The 19,949-nt window shown below is 46.2% G+C and overlaps 1 protein-coding gene across 3 annotated transcripts in view; it reads right to left on the bottom strand.

The window, feature by feature from the left end:
• CRACDL (CRACD like) overlaps positions 1-19,949 on the bottom strand; it is an 86,505-nt gene that overhangs the window by 6,558 nt on the left and 59,998 nt on the right. For all 3 annotated transcript variants that reach the window (XM_060233843.1, XM_060233845.1, XM_060233846.1), the window contains exon 9: positions 2,766-2,959. In XM_060233843.1, coding sequence (XP_060089826.1) covers positions 2,766-2,959 — 194 coding nt within the window. The remainder of the gene's footprint in view (positions 1-2,765; positions 2,960-19,949) is intronic.

The raw sequence follows: 19,949 nt of genomic DNA, 5'->3' as shown, positions 1-19,949 counted from the left end.
GCTGCCATATCTGAGATCCTTCCTGTCCCCAAAATCTCACCCTCCGCAGGCCCCACCTCCCAAATCTTCAGGAATTTACCAACCTGGAGTTAGTGACCTAGCTCCAAATCTAAATCACATTCCACTGGAGTTTTGGAAGCCCTAAGATTCTCACCCTCTCAAGTCTTTGTAAAGGTTTATAAGTACATGAAAAGGTAGCTTATTTGTTTCAGGGACAAGATTTCCCCCCCCCCTACAAAATGAATTTTAAAACATATGTATACAAGTGGGGATCTGCAATACTCATTGAGGGGGGGGGGAGAAAACCCTCCCCCATTGCTGGTAATTTCCCTTATGTCTCAGGGGGGCACAGACTTGCAGGGGGATCCTGGTGCAGCTCCTTAGCCCAGTGCCCTCCTCCACTGCTGCTGGCTACTGGGCATCATCCAATATTGTGAGCTGAGGGTGGGATCCCATATCACTCCTGCGCCAAGTATGATGTGGCTCCCAGGCTGTCATGCCTCCATTGCTGAGCCCAGCGTGACTCCGAGGCTACTGCACCACCAACACTGGGCCCAGTGTGGCTGCTATGCTGCCAATGCAGGGCCCAGCGTAGCTCCCAGAGTGCTGTGCTGCTGGAGGTAAGTGCATTCTCTGCACTTGTGTAGATAACACTTTTTTTATTGGGGAAGGGGGAATTTGACTCCACCATGTTGGGTTTTTTTTAAAAAATTTTAGATTGGTCTGCAAACCTAGGGAGTTCCCCAAGTTTGCAGAAAAATCTCTTTAGCTTTTGTATGGCCCTGATCTGTAGATTTAGCTATCTGTAGGGGGGCGGGACACACTATATTTATTTATACAAATATTTATTTACACAAATATTTATTTATACTTCCATTACATGTACCCAAAATTATTTGTACTATTTGAGATCCTACCTGTTGGCAGATATACAAATTTATAGAGACTTTCAGAAATAAATGCAAACATTCCTAAAATTAGGTATGATGGGTCTTTTCTGTTAACTGGAACTTAAGACACTTTCCAAATTGACACTGGAGCTCAGTTCCACATGAAGGGGGATTTTTTTCCCTGCTTGGGAAACCAGGAAGCCTCCACATTAAAGGGAACTGTCCACAGGGAGTCGTGCTCATTTCCATCCAGGGCATTAGTCTTTAAACCAGATTAAAGATAAATCTGTGTTACTCTGGTTCAAAGGGGAATTCATGGAGTGTCTGTGGAGACACTCCATCCAATGCTCCCTCTAAGCTGTGGAGTCTTGTGAGTGAAAATTCTACTTTGTGAGCTACTGGCATTAAAGTTGTTAGCTATTGCATAAATTAGTTTGCACTGGGGCCTTTCTTCCTGAGCTAAGACAAAAAAGTGTGAGCCAGAGGCTAAAAAAACTGTGAGCAAGCTCACACTAACTCAGTTTAGTGGGAACACTGACTCCATCCATTTTGATTGTGGATGGGCAAGCTAAGTTCCACTTTCAAAATGGCACAAGACAGCTTACTTGCTCTGTAAATCTTGTGTGATTAAGAGAACTTGGCAAAGCAAGCTGCAATGCAAAAGAACGCAAGAGAAAGAGAGAAGGAAGCAGACAACAGTGAGTTGCTTGCAGACTGCATACAAGCCCTGTAGGGGATGGATATGGCCCACAGGCTGCACATTTGACACCCCATACTTCAAAAGGCTTTCTCCCCTTTCCCTATTAAGCCATGCTGTGAAGTGGAGTGGTAGAATAGAAGTTGGCATTCCCACTGGCTTGTTGCTGCTGCTCCTTCTGCTGCTGTGTCATGGGTGTTTTTCACACCTTGTGGATGCAACCTGCATTTTAATTTCCACATTTGTAAAGCAAATAAAAGCCACACTGAATGAATATTTGATTTTAAAGTGGTTCCTTATGCCAACTATGTTGCATGAGCGACATTCAGAAGTGATGAGCTAGCAATTAAAAGGCACTTGGCTCTTCCTAGTAATCATAATATTGCAATTGTACAAATAGAATGAAGAGAAGCATTGGGAAACGGAAAAACCTCATTTCCTGTACTTTTTAACAAAGAAAAAAATAATGGGAGATCTGCATTATGGTGCTTGGGAGGGATGCATAGCATACACTCTTTTCCAATTTTCTTTGAAAGGAAGACATGGCCTTGCACTTAAGAAAATCACAAGAGCACTCCTAACAAAGAAGATAAGTGCTTACCCTTTTGTATTAAAAAAATCATTTGAAAATGCAGAAACTGCATCATATAGAAGAAAGGGCATCATGTCTGGTGCCTGCAGTGATAACAGAGATCCTTGGAGACTGGCTGCCAACTGCAGTGCAGTCCTGGGCCAGGAAGATCAATGATCTGACATTGTATAAGGCATCTACATATGTCCCTAAGATGTAAAAAGTAGTGTCCAACAGGTGTATGTAACTATAAATTAACAAGACTGCACGTTTTGCAATGGTCAGTATGAAATTTGAGTAATGAATAAAGCTGAGTTATTCAGAAATGGAAAGTTCATATCCCTTTCAGCCAAAGTATGTTAATCTTAGCAAAAGGGAAATAATCTATGCACAGCCTTACTGACATGACTACTTTGCCATGCTTCAGAATTCTACTGGGTGACTAGTAACTGTATCACTCAGCCTGTATCACTTCCTCACATTCTGTGGCTAAAATCACAGCATCAAGTCAGCGATAATGTGCTGATCCCAGAAAAGAAAGCCGCTGCAACACTAGAAAGCCATTATAACACTAGAAAGAAACCAAACATGGATAAAGCGTCATCACCTCCATTCTCTCCGTCTCTTGTTTTTGCTTTTCTGCATCTGTTTTAGAATACTTCATGGGTTTCTCTTCTCTGCTAAGCTCCTGTTCTATGACTCTCTGCTTTTGCTTCGCTATAGTAACCCAGGCTGGTATTCTCTGGCTTTCCACTCCTCTTGCAGTGTCCATAGCACTCACAGGAGAAGGCACGCTTTTCTCTGTGGAGATAATTTGAGAGGGAGATTATTAAAAAAATAACACAGAGACACAAAGAAAACCTCTTGTTCCATTTTGGAAACATTCACTAACATCTTACCCAGATTGCCCGGAGGGACGGGCTTGGGTGTCATCAATATGCTGATGACACCCAGCTCTATCTACTAGTAGACAGCCAGCCTGACTTTGCCCCAAAAAATCTGGACCTGGCGTTGCAAGCCGTGGCAGGTTGGCTCAGGCTGAGTAGGTTGAAGTTGAATCCAACGAAGACAGAGGTTCTTTGCCTGAGTCATGGCAGTCTGGGAAGGGAAATTCCCCTTCCAGTTTTTGACAGTGTGCCATTGAAAGTGGCGCGCAAAGTCAAGAGCTTGGGGGTACTATTGGAGCCTTCCTTGTTAACAGAGGCCCAGATAGCAGCCACTGCTAAATCTGCTTTTTTTCACCTTAGGAGGGTGAGGCAGCTGGCTCCCTTCCTAGAGCATGACGACTTGACGACAGTGATCCATGCAACGGTCACCTCAAGATTGGATTACTGTAATGCCCTCTACATGGGGCTGCCCTTGTGCCAAACCCAGAAACTGCAGCTAGTGCAGAATGCAGAGGCCAGGCTGTTACTAGGGCTCCCAAAGTGGGAGAACATACAGCCGAGGCTGTGCGAACTGCATTGGCTGCCAATTGTATACTGGATTCGTTACAAAGTGCTGGTTATTACCTTTAAAGCCCTATATGGCCAAGGACCTGCCTACCTTAGGGACCGTCTCTTCCCATATGTGCCCCAGAGAGTACTGAGATCAGGAGCACAAAATCTTTTGACAATCCCTGGGCCGAAGGAGGTCAAATTGAAGACGAGAGAAAGGACCTTTTCGATCACAGCTCCACACTGGTGGAACCAACTAGCAGATGAGGTGCGGGCCCTGTGGAGCCTTGCTTAATTCCGTAGGGCCTGCAAGACTACTCTCTGTGGAGGCTCCCAGGCAGTCATAATCTTGGGGGCCCCCTGGCAAATTATCAGAGCACTTCACCACCACCCACAGCCCCCACAGCAGCCTGCAGGCACCTTCTCAAAAGCCCCTTTAACAAACCTGTGGGGGAGAGGCACAGAGAGGCAAACTTGGTGATGTCAGCAGCAGCTGCACCAGGCAATTGGGGCAAAGAGTGGCTCAGTTGCTGGCTGCATGTGCAGGCTGGGAGGGCTGCAAGTAGGAGGGAAATGGGGGGGGAGCCGGCCTGGGGCCCCTAAAGGTGTGGGGGCCCATAGGCCAGTGCCCACTTGGCCTAATTGTTAACCCAGCCCTGACTGATTAGATTCCTTGAAATTTTGGCTACTACTGTAAATGGCAGCTTATCCCAAGTCCAGGAAAAACAGAATCCTTGTGTTTCCATCTCAATAACAATCTTGCCAGCTGTGAACTGAATGTTTACCTTAATGGCAAATGACTTACTTACACACAACCATGCACCTAAGTACTTTGGCATTACCCTGGACAGGACCTTGAGCTATAAACACCATCTTACCAATACAGCAGCAAAAATACACACATGAAAAAACATTCTCAAAAAAATTATGTGGCGCAACTTGGGGTATATTGTATAGTGGGTTCTATGCATCGATGAGTCATAGCATAAGTGATAACAAGCTCTTTATTTGGTACAGCATGGTATGGAGCTGCATGGTCAAGACTGGGAACTGGGCCAACAGGGCCAAACTTATATACATCTCTGGGTTCCCACGCAAGCACATTACTGGGTCATTCAAACCGGTGGGGCTTGTGATTGGTCCAGGACAGCAGAGATTTGGATCCTGCAGCCCATTGTTCCCAAGCTCAGTCCATATGGCTCCAATGAGCCAGGCAAGAACACCCAAAGTCTTCACATAAATCCACATACATAACAGGGTGTCATCTGCTACAACACTTAGATGCTCAGCTTTGGGGGTGGTGTATAGTACTGCAGACTATAGTAGGTCCACAAATGTGATGTCCAACTCAATACAACAATGAAAACCATAAACAGATATATTAAACCCACTCTGACCTATTAGCTCCCCACATTATGCCACATCACTCCCTACATCTCTGAAGACAAGACACTTTTCTTCATGACTACAGAAAGATCACTGAAAACAGAGTTGCTCATCCACAACGACATGGCTGATGTGGGCCCATCCAGACTAAGATTCAAATAACCCAACAATAAGATTTACACAAATCCTGCAAATCACAAAATGTTTGCAAACATGGATGCAATAAGTTCCACCCGATATTCATAACCTGATAAACGTCAATGAGAAGTCCACAGGATTTGACTTGCCATGTAAGATATAGAAGATAGCTAACAGAATATAAACAGGCTTCAGTAGTTGTACAGACCCGTTGTTTAAATGGGGCAAAATATCAGGACCACCAAACTATTTCCCATCTATCACAGGAATGTAATCATTGTGCTTTCCAGGGTGATGCAACAGAGCTCTTTGAACTCTCCCCAGCTGCAAGTGAGTGAATTGAAAATTTAGATATTAATATTTAGGGGGATTGCCCAATCGGTCTACATACCCTTTGTATCAATTTGGATGCTTATTTTATATTATATGCTTCCTCTATGTAACTCTGCCATATGATAAATAAATAAACAAACACATGCAGTTAGGACCCAAGTTTGCTCAAAACCTTGAGTTCTGAGAAGCAATGGAGGCACAGTGACTGATCTCAGGACAACTGTTTGTAACCTGTTACTTTCAATTCATTCACCTAAAGCTAGGTCACCTTTAATGATTTTGGTTTTTCAGTCATTTTACAGTCTGGTGAGCATTTGTGACTCAGTCTGGCAATGCAAAGCACTGGGGAATTTGTAAGCCAGGGTGAAACCCTGAATCATTTTACACAGTCTGATTGTTATTTCTGTCTGTCACCGCCACAAATAAAAGCTATAAATGGTCTAATTTATTTTGGGATTACCAGCAGGCTCCCTATACACGGGATCAGAGCTGGCCTTTTCATCTGAAAGGGTGAGGTGTTTTGCCTGAAGCAGAGAATTTGGGATACCATTAAAAAGCAGAAAACTGATTCCAGCATGGGGTGGGGGGGAAAGTTTTTGGATTTTATGCTTCAGGTTCCAAGACAGATAAGAAGGCAGAAAAAAAGGGAGAAAGAAGGTTAGATCACATGAAAAGGCTGCTGGGAAGATTATTTTTTCCCCTCTTGTTGTTCTGCACATCTCCTCTGAATAAAAAAGCAAAGCTTTACTGGATCATTAAAAGCACATTTTGAACAGCAAATATTTTTTGAAATGAGTGAAAACGTACTTTGAAAAGCTGCATGAAACTATGCCCATGTTTCTAAGTATGACTTCTGAATCACTAAAACAAAGTGGGGGTTGAAGAGAGGAAATACATGGAAGCCATTTTTAAGCCTTCCTCTCCCCTTGGCAGCCGTCTGCACACCCTGAAAAGCTGATGCCGAGGGTCACTCCCGGGAACAATATGGCATGTGACACAAGTGGTTGCTGCAAGAAGAGAGAATTTGATGAAATTACCAGCTTCCACCCCATCCCCAAGCAAATGAAACAAGATCCGTGAATGGAGAAACCATTCATACAACAGTGGAATGGGCCAAATTCAGCCAATTACCACTTCTTACCAGTGGTGGGATTCAAATAAATTAACAACAGGTTCTATGTCCTAATGACCATTTTAACTATACCAAAAGATATACTGAAAGGTAGTTTAATAATTCACGCATTAAATACTGCAATAAGAACAGTAAAAGAGGTTAAGACAACTTGTTCAATGTTTGAATCAAATTCAGAGCTTTCTACAGCTGCAGTAGAGGAAAAAAATTACATTGGGGCATACTCCACATATCTCTCACATTAAATGGATAGATTAAAATGTGTAAGATTGATTAAAATTTCTTTAATCGGGTGACAGCCCTAATTATGGAATTTGATACAGGCTTAATTCAAGATACACCAATGACTAGAAAAGTCTGCAAAATGGAGGCTCCCCTTGAACTGGGAGACATGAAGAGTATCCCCAAAATGGTCAAGGATCTTACACAACCAACTGATGAATAGAGGTGATTTGCCACTGGGTAATCTTGTGCCAAGTCACTATCTCTCAGCCTAATCTACCTCACAAAGTTGTCCTGAGTGTGAAATGGACTAGGGGAGAACCATATGTGGTTACCCTGAACTCCTTGGACAAAGGGTGAAGTAAAAAATGTGATCAATCCTTGCATTTATACACTTTAAAATGCCTGTTTATTTGTTTACTTCATTTATGTCCCACTCCCTGCCCTGCCCTGGATAGCCCAGGACAGCCCCATCTTGTCAGTTTTTGGAAGCTAAGCAGGGCTGGCCTTGGTTAGTATTTGGAAGGGCAACCTCCAAGGAATACCAGGGGCATGACGCAGAGGCAGCAACTGCAAACTGCCTCTGAAATTTCTCTTGCCTTTAAAAAAGTCTAGCTCACTACATAGTGGTGCATAATGCTACAAGAGCTAGAATTTTGACTGCCAGACAATCTTAGGATCTGGTAATATTACCACACTGCCAGATGATGATGATGCATTGTGTGTAGTATAGCCAGGAAATCCTAAGATTGTCTGGCAGCCAGAAGTTCTAGCTGTTTTAGCATTATGCACCACTAGGTGACAAGATAGACTTGTTTTTTAATCAAGAGATGTTTCAGAGGCAGTTTGCCACTCCCTCTGCATCAGGACCCTGGCATTCCTTGGAGGTCGCCCTTCCAAATACTAGCCAAGGCCAGCCCTGCTTAGCTTCTGAGATCTGATAAGATCAGGCTAGCTGGGCCACTGCCTACTTCTGCATAATGACCCTGGACTTCCTTGGTGGTCTCCCATTCAAGCACTAACCATGGCTGACCATACTTAGCTTCTGAGATTTGACGACATCAGACTAGCCTGGGCCATGGTGGTCAGGGTGAACACCATGTTACATTATCTCAAATGCTACACTTTTGAATGGATTCAATTCACACACTTGAAGTCTGATTCACACATGCACCTACATCAATACTAAGTGGGGAAGAGGCATGCCAGAAGTTCATAAAATTGGTGCATGGCCTGTACAGGACAGAGAGAAATTATTCAATACCCTCTCATAACACAGGAATGTGGGATGTCCAATGAAATCGATGTTTGGTAGACTCAGGATGGAGAGCCAAAAGCATAATAAACATGGAATTGATTGTCACAAAATAAAGTGATTGCCACTAGTTGCTTTTGAATGGGAACTAGACTAATCCATGCATGATAGTTCTATTAATAGCTGTTAGCAACACTAGTTAAATGAGACTCTAAATTCTGATTAGCAGACTCTGGGTAGGGGTGGGGCCTGTTCTGTTTGGAGCTTCAAGATGAGATCTTGCTGACCTCTGCAAGAAACTGGATTTTGGACTTCAGATCTTTGGTCTGGACCATCTTTCTACTTTTTTCAGCACCTGCCAATTTGCAGCTGAATGTGTAAACAGATTTCAAGTACTGGTGTTGTAAGTAACAGAGCTGATATTCCCCTACTCTCCCCTGCAAATTTTAGAGTTGACTCCCCGCCCCACCCTTCAGTGGAATTTACTTCCAAGGAAACATGCACTTTTAGAACCAGGTGGGCAGCTGTGTTGGTCTGAAGCTGTAGAACAAAGTAGGAGTCAAGTTTCACCTTTAAAACCAACAAAGCTTACATTCTGAATAAAACTTAGTTGGTCTTAAAGGTGCTGCTTGACTCCTACTATGCACTGTTAGGTTATCCTATGCATGTTTTCCAGAAAGCAAATTACAGCAGTGAGGCATGCAAACACTCTAGGATCAGGCATTTAATTGGATAAATGGTGGCTAACGTTTCACAGAACGTTGTACAAGAAAGGCAAAGCTATGTAACATGGGGTAGGGGCTGGAGTTGAAAAATTCTGACTAAGCTAAAGTGAAGTCCCCTTTGGGCAAGAAACTCCGTGCACGCTTATTTCTCATCCTTTTCCTACTGATAGCATTGCCTGGTTGCATACGCCAATATACTACACCTCTTCCGCGTAGGGATTGCAAAAATGCAAAACAATTCCAAACCTCAGGTCTTTAAAAAAACTTCCAAGACCTCATATGCATGGGGCCAACGCACACAATGCTTTTTAAAAAGCATTTTCTAAACAAGCAAACAAAAAAACTTTCCTGCAGTTTTTGGAGGACTCCTTTTGCGTCTTAAGTTTGCAATCAATCTAACAAAAAAGGGGATGTCTAACTACACAATATTCGCCATCTGAAATAACAAGTTACACAAAAGTCCCGCTTGTTTGGGGACCAAATTGCTATAATGCTTGAGCTAGCTGCTATTGATGATGATGACACTAATAAGGAAAGACGAGGGAAATTAATAGAGAATCGGGGAATCGGTGATGCAATGGCTTGCTGATGTGCCCAGGAAAGAAAGAATGAGAAAACTGAAGGACAGAGAGGAGGGAAAAAATGACCAAAAGTCTTGAGTGTTGATTTATTGCACAAGCCGCTGGTCATTTCCATATATTGAAATGCGCCCAAGTGGCCAGCCAGGCAATTTCCTTTGAAAAGCGACTGCCGTCGTCCCCGGCCGGGCTGTTCCCACGTGACATCTCCCTCCCCCTCCAGAGTCTTTACACCTCCCAGCTCGGCAGGAGTGGGGAGTTGGTGCTCAACGTAATATGTGATTTAAGAAGTAAGACGGGAGTAGGATCTTTGCCAGGAGGAGGAGGGTTGAGTGGCAGGGACAGGTGGGCTGGGGCGAAACCAATTTCCAAACTATCATTCCACCTTCCTTTCTCGCCCCCCCCCCCCTATCCCCGCGCTGCGTGTTTGCTTCTTTGTGTCTTCTACGCGGATGCAGAATCAGCCAGGGAGGTTTGGGAGCAGTCCGGGCTTACTCGGGAGTAAACATTGCTGAATGCAGAGTTCGGAGCAAACCTCAATGGGATTTCTTAGCAACAGCATAGGATTGTAGCTGTCCAGGGCGCGTTTAGGCTGCAAACCGGTGCGCTTTTACTCCTAAGTAAGCCTTACAGAACTCGCTGGGACCTAGCCTGACGCGCCTAGCAGCTAGACTGCCCGGCTGCGCCGCTAGTCGCGTTTACTTAAAAGTAACTCCCCTTGAATCCCGTGTGGCTTACTTTCGAGTAAGCATGCAGAAGGTCAGACTGCCGTTTACCGCGATCCTCTGGGGGTGTATCTGGGTCCTTTGAGCCTTAGCTGCTCCTCCGATTTGGGCTCAGAAGGACCCGGACTTGCAGCGCTCCTTGCCGCAGTTTCTCCCCCCCTCCCCCCAGCCAACAAACAGTTCTCAGAACCAATAGAACTTTAGGAATCGGTTCTATAGAACTGGTGCGAACCGGCTGAATCCCACCACTGCTTCTTACTCAGCCCTCTGTACTCTGGAAGATCTTCTAACCCCATAGGCAATTCTCTATGTGTGCACATGAGCATGCCATCTGCACGCATGCTGTAATGTACTGAAGTCGGAGACATTCAGATGGCAACATGCTTAATTAGCGAGTACATCACAAAGACCACATGGTGGGGCCGGGTCCCCTGTTATATACATTTCCTGAAACAACCTTCTTCCTGGTCAGGTCCAATCCTGGCCAGTTAAACTTCCCGCCACTGATCGTCATAGGCGGGCTACTTTTGTCCCTTCCAGGCACCGCCTACAGGTGTGCTGTGCTGTACTTTCCTGGACGAACGCCAGACACAACACTCCTCCCCCCCCCAGTTCAAGATACATAGTCTTTCAAATGAGTGAGTGGCTGCTGCTCTCTGAGCGACCGCCGAGGCTCTATCTGGAGAGCTGGGGCTGCTGTCTGGGCTTCTGTAACCGCTGGTTCCTCACTTTGGGCCACAGTCGGCAGAGCGTTGTCTCGATCCTGTGGAGGAATCTCCCCCGCCCTGTAAGGCTCCTCCGCCAGCTACCCCAGCGAGCTTGGCAGGGTTGCTTCTTGCGGCAGCCCCGTGCTTTCCCTGTTCCCCACTCCCCCTGGCCCTGCCGGTTCCTCCAGCAGGGTGCAGCCGCAGAGTTGGTCTATGTGTCTGCAGAGGAGCTGTCCCCCTTCCGATGAGACCTCGTAAGAGCGGGACCCGGTGAGCCACAGCACCCAAGCTGGTATCCACTCTGGCCCACTCACAAAGTTCTTGGCATACACCGGATCCCCCGGAAAGAACCCCCTTGTGGCCTCCCTGGTCTCAGGGGAGCTGCGGAGGTCCGGGGCCCAGTCGGGGTGTAACCTATCTAGCCGGGTGGTTAACCGCCTGCCCATGAGTAACTTGGCAGGGCTTACGCCTGTAACCAGGTTGGAGTTGATCCTGTTCCCAAACAGGAAGGCGGACAGTTGGTGGTCCCAATCCCCTTGGACTGTGCGAACCATGCGCTCCGCTTGGCCATTAATGGCCGGGTGAAAGTGAGCGGACCATATGCGGTGGATGAGGTATCTATTCAGGAATTCCTGGAACTCCTGGGAGGTAAACACGGGGCCGTTGTCTGTCACTACAGTGTCAGGGATTCCGTGAGTGCAAAAAGCCCTCCATAAGGCTCTGACTGCAGCCGTGGTGGAGGTGGAAGTGACTGGGATTACCTCCAGCCACTTTGTGTAAGCATCCACCAAGTTAAAGAATATTTGCCCCTGGTCTAAGTGTAGCCGGGACCACGGCATCCGATTGGATTCCCAGCAGTGAACGGGGGCACTGGGCTGATTTAGCTGGGACTCTTGGCAGGGTGGGTACCTCCTAACCCACCCCTCAATCTCTTTATCCATTCCCGGCCACCATACATAGCTCCACGCCAGAGCTTTCATGCGCACTATCCCTGGGTGCATCTCGTGCAAGGCTTTGAGCACTTGCTTCCAGAGTGGGGGAGGGACCACCACTCTGCTGCCCCAAAGAATACACCCTTTGTGTAAGGAGAGTTTGTCCCGGCGGGAAACAAATGGTCTGAATGCAGCGTCCAATTTGCCTGTGGGCCCACCCAGTCCGAAACGCGTGCAAGGATGTGGTCTCTGCCTGTGGACCTGGCTACCTCCGTTGCGTGGAAGGGCTGCTCCAGCAGAGACTCCAGCAGCATCACATGGTGGGTCCATCAGATCTGGAGCATCAGATCTGGGTCCATCTGCAGCAGTAGAAGATGGCTGAGGGCGTCTGCGTGGCCCATTGCCTTGCCGGGGCGGTAGACGAGCTTGTAGGTGTATGAGTTGAGGAACTCATTCCACCACAGGACCTACTGTGATAGGATCTGTGGTGTCTGGCGGTATGGGGCGAGTAGGCCGAGCAATGGCTTGTGGTCTGTGGCAATCGTGAAGCCCCTACCATGCAGGTAGTCATTGAATTTGTATACACCCGCCACAATTGCAAATGCCTCTTTATCTATTTGGGCGAAGTTGCTCTCAGCCTGGGTCAAAGTGCGAGAGTAATAGGCCACGGGGACCTCTCTCCTGTCCAGGAGTTGGTGGCACAGGAAGGCGCCCACTCCGTAAGGGGAAACATTGCATGCTAAAATCACGGGGAGGGACTCATCAAAATGGTGGAGTACCTCATTTGAAACCAAGATGTCCTTGACCGCCTGGAAGGCCGCGGCGTGCTTTTTTCCCCAGACCCATGGGGCGCACTTATCTAGGAGTCTGTGTAGGGGTTCGGCCAGGGCCACTTTGTGGGGCAACAATGAGTGGTAAAAGTTCAGGACCCCAAAAAACTCTGTAGCTCCACCCTGCAAGTGGGGGCCGGGGCCTGTACTATCGCCCTGGTCTTGTTGGCCGTTGGGTGAATTCCCGCAGTGTCCACCACAAACCCCAGGAACTCCACCCTTGGCACCCCAAGCAAGCACTTCTCCTGCTTCACCTTGAGACCCACATTCTGGAAACGGTGGAGCACCTCTCGAAGGCTGCGGCAGAACTCGTCGGCATCAGGTGCCGCTATCAAAACGTCATCGAAAAAGGGTTGTACTCCAGGAATCCCTTTAAGGAGAGAGTCCATTAAGCTTTGGAAAATTCCCAGAGCCACGCTGACCCCAAATTGTAGCCTCCGCACCTTGAAAGCCCCCCAGTGCATAACGATGGTCTGAGCCTCAGCCGTTTGCTCATCCGCCGGAAGCTGTTGGTAAGCTTGGGCCAAATCCAACTTCTCGAAAATCTTGGAACCGGCCAGGGAGGCGAGGACATGGCTGACCACCGGGACGGGGTATGGGTGGTCCTGTAATGCTTTATTAATTGTGCATTTGTAGTCTGCACAGATGCACACATCCCCATTCGGCTTGACTGGGGTGACTACTAAGGTTTCCCAAGTGGCGTGGGAGACGGGCTCTAGCACTTCCTGGGCCACAAGGCAGTCCAGTTTGGCTTCGATTTTTGGCTTAAGTGCAAATGGAACCCGCTGAGTCTTCAGCCTTAAGGGCCTAATCGTGGGGCCCAGCTGCAACGTGATAGGTGGCCCCTTGTATGTTCCCAGAACCCAAACGAATACTTCTGGGAACTCCCAGCACACGTGGTCGAAATTGTGGGCCTGTATGTGGTCCACCCCTACAATTTTGATGCCCAGGGGCTTAAACCAAGCTAATACCAATATGGTGGTGAGCCCGTGCTTCACCACAAGGATGTCCAGAGCCCCTTTAAAATTTTTGAATTCAACCCGAACTCTGGCCCACCCCATGATCTGCACTGGATTCTTTTGAAAGTCCCGTAATATGAACTCCACAGGTCGCAGGGCCGGCCGGTTGTGGGGGCAGCGTTTACTGAGGGTCTCCTCTGAAATAATGGAGACGGAGGATCCCATGTCCAATTCTATCAGGCAGGGACCCCCCTCGATCAAGACCTGCACTTTGATCTTGTCGGGGGTGTCTTGGGGCAAGTTCATTATCTGGATGCTGTCTGTCGAGTCGTGGTGTGCGGACTGGGGCCTCCTGTTGGGTCTGGCCCTGCAAGCTCGGGCGATGTGGCCCACTTTTCCACAGCTTCTGCAGTCTGCGTTCGGTAGGGGCAGTCTTGGCGCTCGTGTGGGTCCCCACAGCTGATGCAGTTGGTGCTCGGCTTATCCGCTGCCCGTGGTCGGTTTGGTGTTTTCAGCCTGCTATGTGGCTGGCGGCGAAGCTGATGTGCCCCTTTCTCGTTGCAGCCATCCGAGATCGAGACAGAGGTGGCCTGGTTCGCAGAAGGGCTGCTGTGCGTCTGTTCGAAGGCGGTTGCCTGTCGGAGCGCTTTCGCAAGGTCATTGTCTTTGTCCTCATATGCTAGCAACTTTCGGCGCATTTTCTCCTCCCGGACGCCAACCACAAAACGGTCCAGCAGGATCTCTTCCTGGTCCCCCATGAAATCGCATGTCAGGGCTAATCCATGGAGCTCTGCAAGATACTCGGGAGCGGACTCAGTTTGTCTCTGCTGCCTCGTGTAGAACGCATGCCTGCATGTGAGACAGGATTGTGGTGGTGCCATGTGGTTCGTCATCGCCTTGACCAGCTGGTCGTAGGTAGCCCTTGCAAGGGTGGTCGGCGCGATGAGTCGCTTCATCAGCTGGATGGTCTCCACCCCGCATGAACTCAGGAGAAGCGCCTTCTTCTTTGCTGCTGCCTCCATTTTGTGCAGCTCTTAGTAGTAGTTGATCTGGTCCACCCATGAGTCCCATAAGTTGGGCTTGGTGACCTTGAATGCTGGTAGGGTTTGTCCGGGAGCAGTAGCCATGACCTCGGCCGCGGAAGCACTAGAGCTCGAATCGCAGGGCTTGTGGGCGACTGGAGGCTGCTCACTGCTCACCAGTATCCCACCTTTGTCGCCAGTGTAATGTACTGAAGTCGGAGACGTTCAGATGGCAACATGCTTTATTAGTATATCACACATGCAGTACAGTTGCCAACCTTCAGGTGATGCCTAAATCCTCCTGGAATTACAACTCATCTTCAAGCTACAGAAATCAGTTCCCCTGAAGGAAATGGCAGCTTCAGAGGGTGGATTATATGGCACCACATCCCTGCTGAAGGCTCTCCCATCTCCATCTCCACCTTCTCCAGCACCACCCTCAAATCTCCAGGAATCTTCCCCAAGCTGGAGTTGACAACCCTAGCATGCAGGGGGGCTGCTGAGAGAAGGTGATGGCCACAAAAATAGCTTTTGCAATCTTCATGCCATTCTTGAAAGCAGGAGTCTTCCTATGTGGTGCCTGCCAACTATTTTTTAAAATTTGGGCAGGGCCAGATGGGACTTTTACAAGCAAGGCTTCTGATTAGTCACTGGAAATCTTTGGCTGTGCGGATCTTTTAAAAGTTGCTTCAGCTGCCTTGACCTGGATAGCAAGGCAAGCTCAATCTTTTCAGATCTTGGAAGCTAAACAGGGTTGACTTTGGTTAGTACTTGAATGGGAGACTTCCTTAAAATACCAAATTGGGTGGTCATGGGCATGCTTTATTCAGTCACTTCTCAGAATATCCTCTAGGCCCCCAGTAGGGGTCAGTCACCAGAGATCGTCATGACTTCCAGTACAGGCAGACACATGCACAAAAATTACAAAATTAAAAAAAATTGCTTCAGTAGTAGCCAGCTCCATGGTACAAGGATCTTCACTGTGTTACTGAAGGTAAGCTTATGTAAGCAAAATAAAAATAAAAGGGCATCCTGTTAAGCAAAACTTGTCTGAAATGTTGAAGAGTTACTGTTAGAATTATGCATATGCTCATTCTCTGACATTCTGTAGTTGGCGCCACCTCCTGTGGCAGCCATTTGGTGGCTGCCTTCATCTCTTGCAGCAGCCATTTTGTAGTTAAACCCACCACTCTGCATAAAAATTCCAAAGGTGCCCAGAGGCTGGAAAAGTTTGGAGATCCCTGCACAAATGCATTTTGGATGGAGGTATTTTTCAGCCACGTTTCACTTCCTTCTCCCGAGTACTGTGAATTTTAGGGCACACAGTTCAGCACCATTTTCATTCAGATGAATGGAGTTTTGTGGTAATATGGCAAAGGAAAATCGAAAAGCTAGTTGTTATTAGGAAGGGGTTTTGTTTTAAAATGCAGATCATAATTTTACTGGCTATCCTCCAACATTTGCTAGACCGTCACCCCCAGTATGTTGACATCACTTCTGAGTTCTGCTAGAAGCAATGTCATTGCACCATGGACACCCACCCCACTAAAAAATGGAAGTCCTTGCCTCCCCCCTTTTCTGCTGGTTGCCAAGCCATGCCAACTCTAAATATTTCACAAGTAGGAACACTCAAGTTCTTATATAAAACACCCCTATTCTCACATTATGGATTTCTACTTGAGCACCCTTCCCCCATACAAAAGCCTATTACATATTTCTGATTGCTTGTCATAAACTGTACTCACAATAGTCTGTTCTGCACTGGTTCTTGAATCAAGTGAATTGAGTATACTATTTTCCAATAAATTTAAGAATGTTAATCTCACACTGGATCCAGTTGTGCTTGTTCTAGAACAGGTGTGATGAAAAAAAGATACATTTACCAATCTTTAGTGCTTGTATAGGCAGGAAAGGGAACAGGCTGAAAACCAAGTTGGTGCACTCATCTGTACACACCATTTTAAAAACACTCACATCTAATAGGGACAAGGCCCAGAAACACGTGGCAAACAACATACACCATCAAATTGGTATCTCCAGTGCTGGCATATTTAGAGTGGTGTACACAGCTCTTCTTGTCCTGTTTCAAAGAGCCTATAAAAACATTGGACAAGTGAACCATCAAGAGGAGGAAGAGCTGCAAACTGCTGCAGTGGATCAAAGCTCAGGCCTAGGACTTGCAGCTTAGCAACTGACTGCAATGCAAAGTACACCTAGAAAGGGATGGGAATGCAAAAGCCTCATGCTCCCATTCAGCCTGAAGGCTATTCCTGTGCAGACTTTATACAGAGAAGTAGGGATCCTTACCAGGTGCTCTAATTTTTTTTTCATTTTCCAGTCTCCATTCAGTATGGGAAAGCACACAATCTTTGTTTGTGAAGCAGTGACTAACATCCTTTGTGGGAAGGATGAAAAGAACAGTATTTTATGATGCCTCACTGCTGTTTTAGGCCTCCCTATGTGAGTTAAGCTTCCTTTCCCACCCTCCCTTAATTGCTTTTCAATGAGCTGTGCATTGCATTAAGTTCCATAACTTTAATGATAAAAGAAATCATTACACAAGCCAATTGCTACTAAGCTTTTTGAATCAGAAGTTAATTTCTTTACTGAAAGATATGCCCAGCACATAACAATTTGACTCAACCAGAAATGAAATCTGTTTTGAAAGAAGCCAAATTCCAAGCCTTAATGACAATTGTATCTAGATAACCCTACTTGACACAAGACCCTAGTCTTGAGTTACAGATTATAAACTTGCCAGCTCTGGTTTGGGAAATACCTGGAGATTTAGGGAGTGGAGCCTGAGGAGGGCAGGGTTTGGGGAGGGGAGGGGCTTCAATGGGGTATAATGTCATGGGAAGGGGGATACCATTCTTCATACTCCTTCCTTTAAAAATTATCTTCCAGTTTACAAAACAAACAAAAACAGTTGTCATCAGTGTGGGACGTGCGATGTGTGGTCCACAAGGCTCAGTATTACCGCCCACACGATTCAATCTCTATGTAAAGCCCTTTACAACCACTAATGGTATCTGAGCAGGTTGTCATCAATTTACTGGGATTACACCCAGTTTTATATATCTACTATATCCAAAGCTTCTTATAATGCTTTAGAGGTCTCTTACAAGTGCCCGACTGAAGTTGTTCAATGGTTAAAAGTGAGCAAGTTGAAACTGAACCCCAACAAGATGGAAAGTTGGTTAGGAAGTGAGGTCTTGAGGGACACTGAATGCCTCATATTTGATGGGGTCCAGCTTTCACTTTCTGATGGAGTAAAAAACTTAGGGGCTAAGCTGGACTCAGTTTAATGCTGGAGAAACAAGTTAATTCAGCCTCAAAAATGCTTTCTTTCAGCTTCATTTAGCTTTGAAGATAGGCGCCTACCTTGATTTTGCTGATCTTGCCATATGTATCCATTCTATGGTTATAATTCATCAATAATTGTAATTGCTGCATGCTGCCATCTCCACTGGGTTGAATCTATGCACAATATCCGTGTATTTTGGAGAAATAGATAAGTTCGTGACCACGGGCTTGGACATCTCTCTGATTTTTTGCACATCGTGTACCAGGAGAAACAAGCAATTGAATGTTGTATCAAAGATGACCCTCAGGTGCTCTGAGCTCTTCTGCAGATGAAGCCATGACTTTGTAGACACTAAACAGTCACCTTTGTATCAATGAATGACTTTACTCTGGAGCTGGATCTGATCAATATGTCATCTAGACAGGCCTTAAATTCAGTGGGAGCTCACAGGGGCGCAGTTCCCTAACCTTTCTGAGAGTTCCACCTCCTCCTTCTGAGAAGTCCATCTCCTTGTCCATTGAATAGTATGTGCAGCTGCATAACAATTCCTGGATGAGCTCCACCACCTATTTTTCTACAAAATGACTGCTGCATCTAGATAAGGATGGATGTGAATCCCTTGTTCTCTTAATTTAACAACTGGATTGATTAGAACTATGAAGACGACTCTCAGGACCATTGAGAGCCTGAACAGAAGCACTTTGAATAGGAGATGGTCTTCCCCAATGCAGAAATGAAGATATCCCCTGTGCCTTGGAAGAACTGGAATGTGCAGATATGCCTCCATAAGATCTATAGATGTGAGGAACTCTCCAAGTTGCAGGGATTCTGTGATGGAGCAGAGTGTTTCCATTCTTAAGTGTCTGTTTTTACAAACCTATTGAGAGATTTTAAATTCAGGATGGCTCTCCAGTCCCCATTCTTCTTTGGCACCATCAAGAAAATAACATAAACTCTGCATTCTTTTTCTGTGGATGGCAGTGGTTCAATGGCTTCAATGTCAAAAAGTTGTTGAATCACCTGAGTAGTCCTGAGCAGTGTTCCTTCTAAGCTGAGTTAGCATGAGCTAGCTCACAGATTTTTAGCCTCCAGTTCACACATTTTTGTCTTAGCTCAGGAAGGATGGCCCCAGAGTGCACTAATTTATGCAGTAGCTCACAACTTTAATGCCAGTAGCTTACAACTTTAATAACAGTAGCTCACAAAGTAGAACTTTTGCTCACAAGACTCCTCAGCTTAGAGAGAACATTGGTCCTGAGGCGTTTTTCTTATTTCTTGGAAAAAGGGAATCGAATGAATTATTCTGGTGAAAGACTACAGAATTCTTTGTGCTAACTCTTGGTAACCAACTTCGTAGTCCAGAGATCTGATAGAGATTGGATCCAGACTTCCTTGAAATTGAGCAGTTCTCTTCCCACTGGAATCAAGCAGATGTCAAGCTTTGGGGTGCTTTCCGTCCCAATCAATCTTTTTCTGATCTGACACCGGGCTGCCTGGAAAATCTGGAGTTAAAACCTTCCCTTCTGAAGAAAGGTCTTGATAGGTTCCAATTTGGTCTTCTCTGGTCCTGCTTGAATCTTGGTAAGGCATGTTGCATACAAAAAGAAGGAGCTTCGTATGGTCATCTATCCAAATGTCTCAAAGTCTTTGGTAGAGCCTTCTTTTTGTCTCTGATTTCAGTTAGGATTTTATCCAGGCAGTTCCCAAATAATCTATCTCCTTGGAAGGATATGCTGTTATAATAATCTTTGAATACAAGTTCTTTTGGCATGCTCTAAGCCAAAGAGTTCTTCTTGCAGCTTCAGCTGAAGACATGGCCCTAGATCAAAATATAACTAGTCCAGCATTGTGTCTGCTGCAAAAGAGGCTGACAAGCATTCTGGTGGATCCTTCCCTGAGTCATCTATTAAGACTCTGATAGCAGTTGGAGTATCTTCTTTGCCATGATGATAGCTGCTCGTGATACTATGGACACAGATGTAGATGCTTTTATTGCCATCATCATGGCTTCACATGTTTTACTTAATGTGAAAGTTGCCTGTTTGTCCAGACTGTTGCAAATGGTGCCTTGTCCATCTTATGATAGTAGGCCAGCAGATGCAAT

Source organism: Heteronotia binoei, chromosome 3 (assembly GCF_032191835.1).
Source record: "Heteronotia binoei isolate CCM8104 ecotype False Entrance Well chromosome 3, APGP_CSIRO_Hbin_v1, whole genome shotgun sequence".
NCBI lineage: Eukaryota > Metazoa > Chordata > Lepidosauria > Squamata > Gekkonidae > Heteronotia > Heteronotia binoei.
This window is presented reverse-complemented; position numbering and strand designations above follow the sequence as displayed.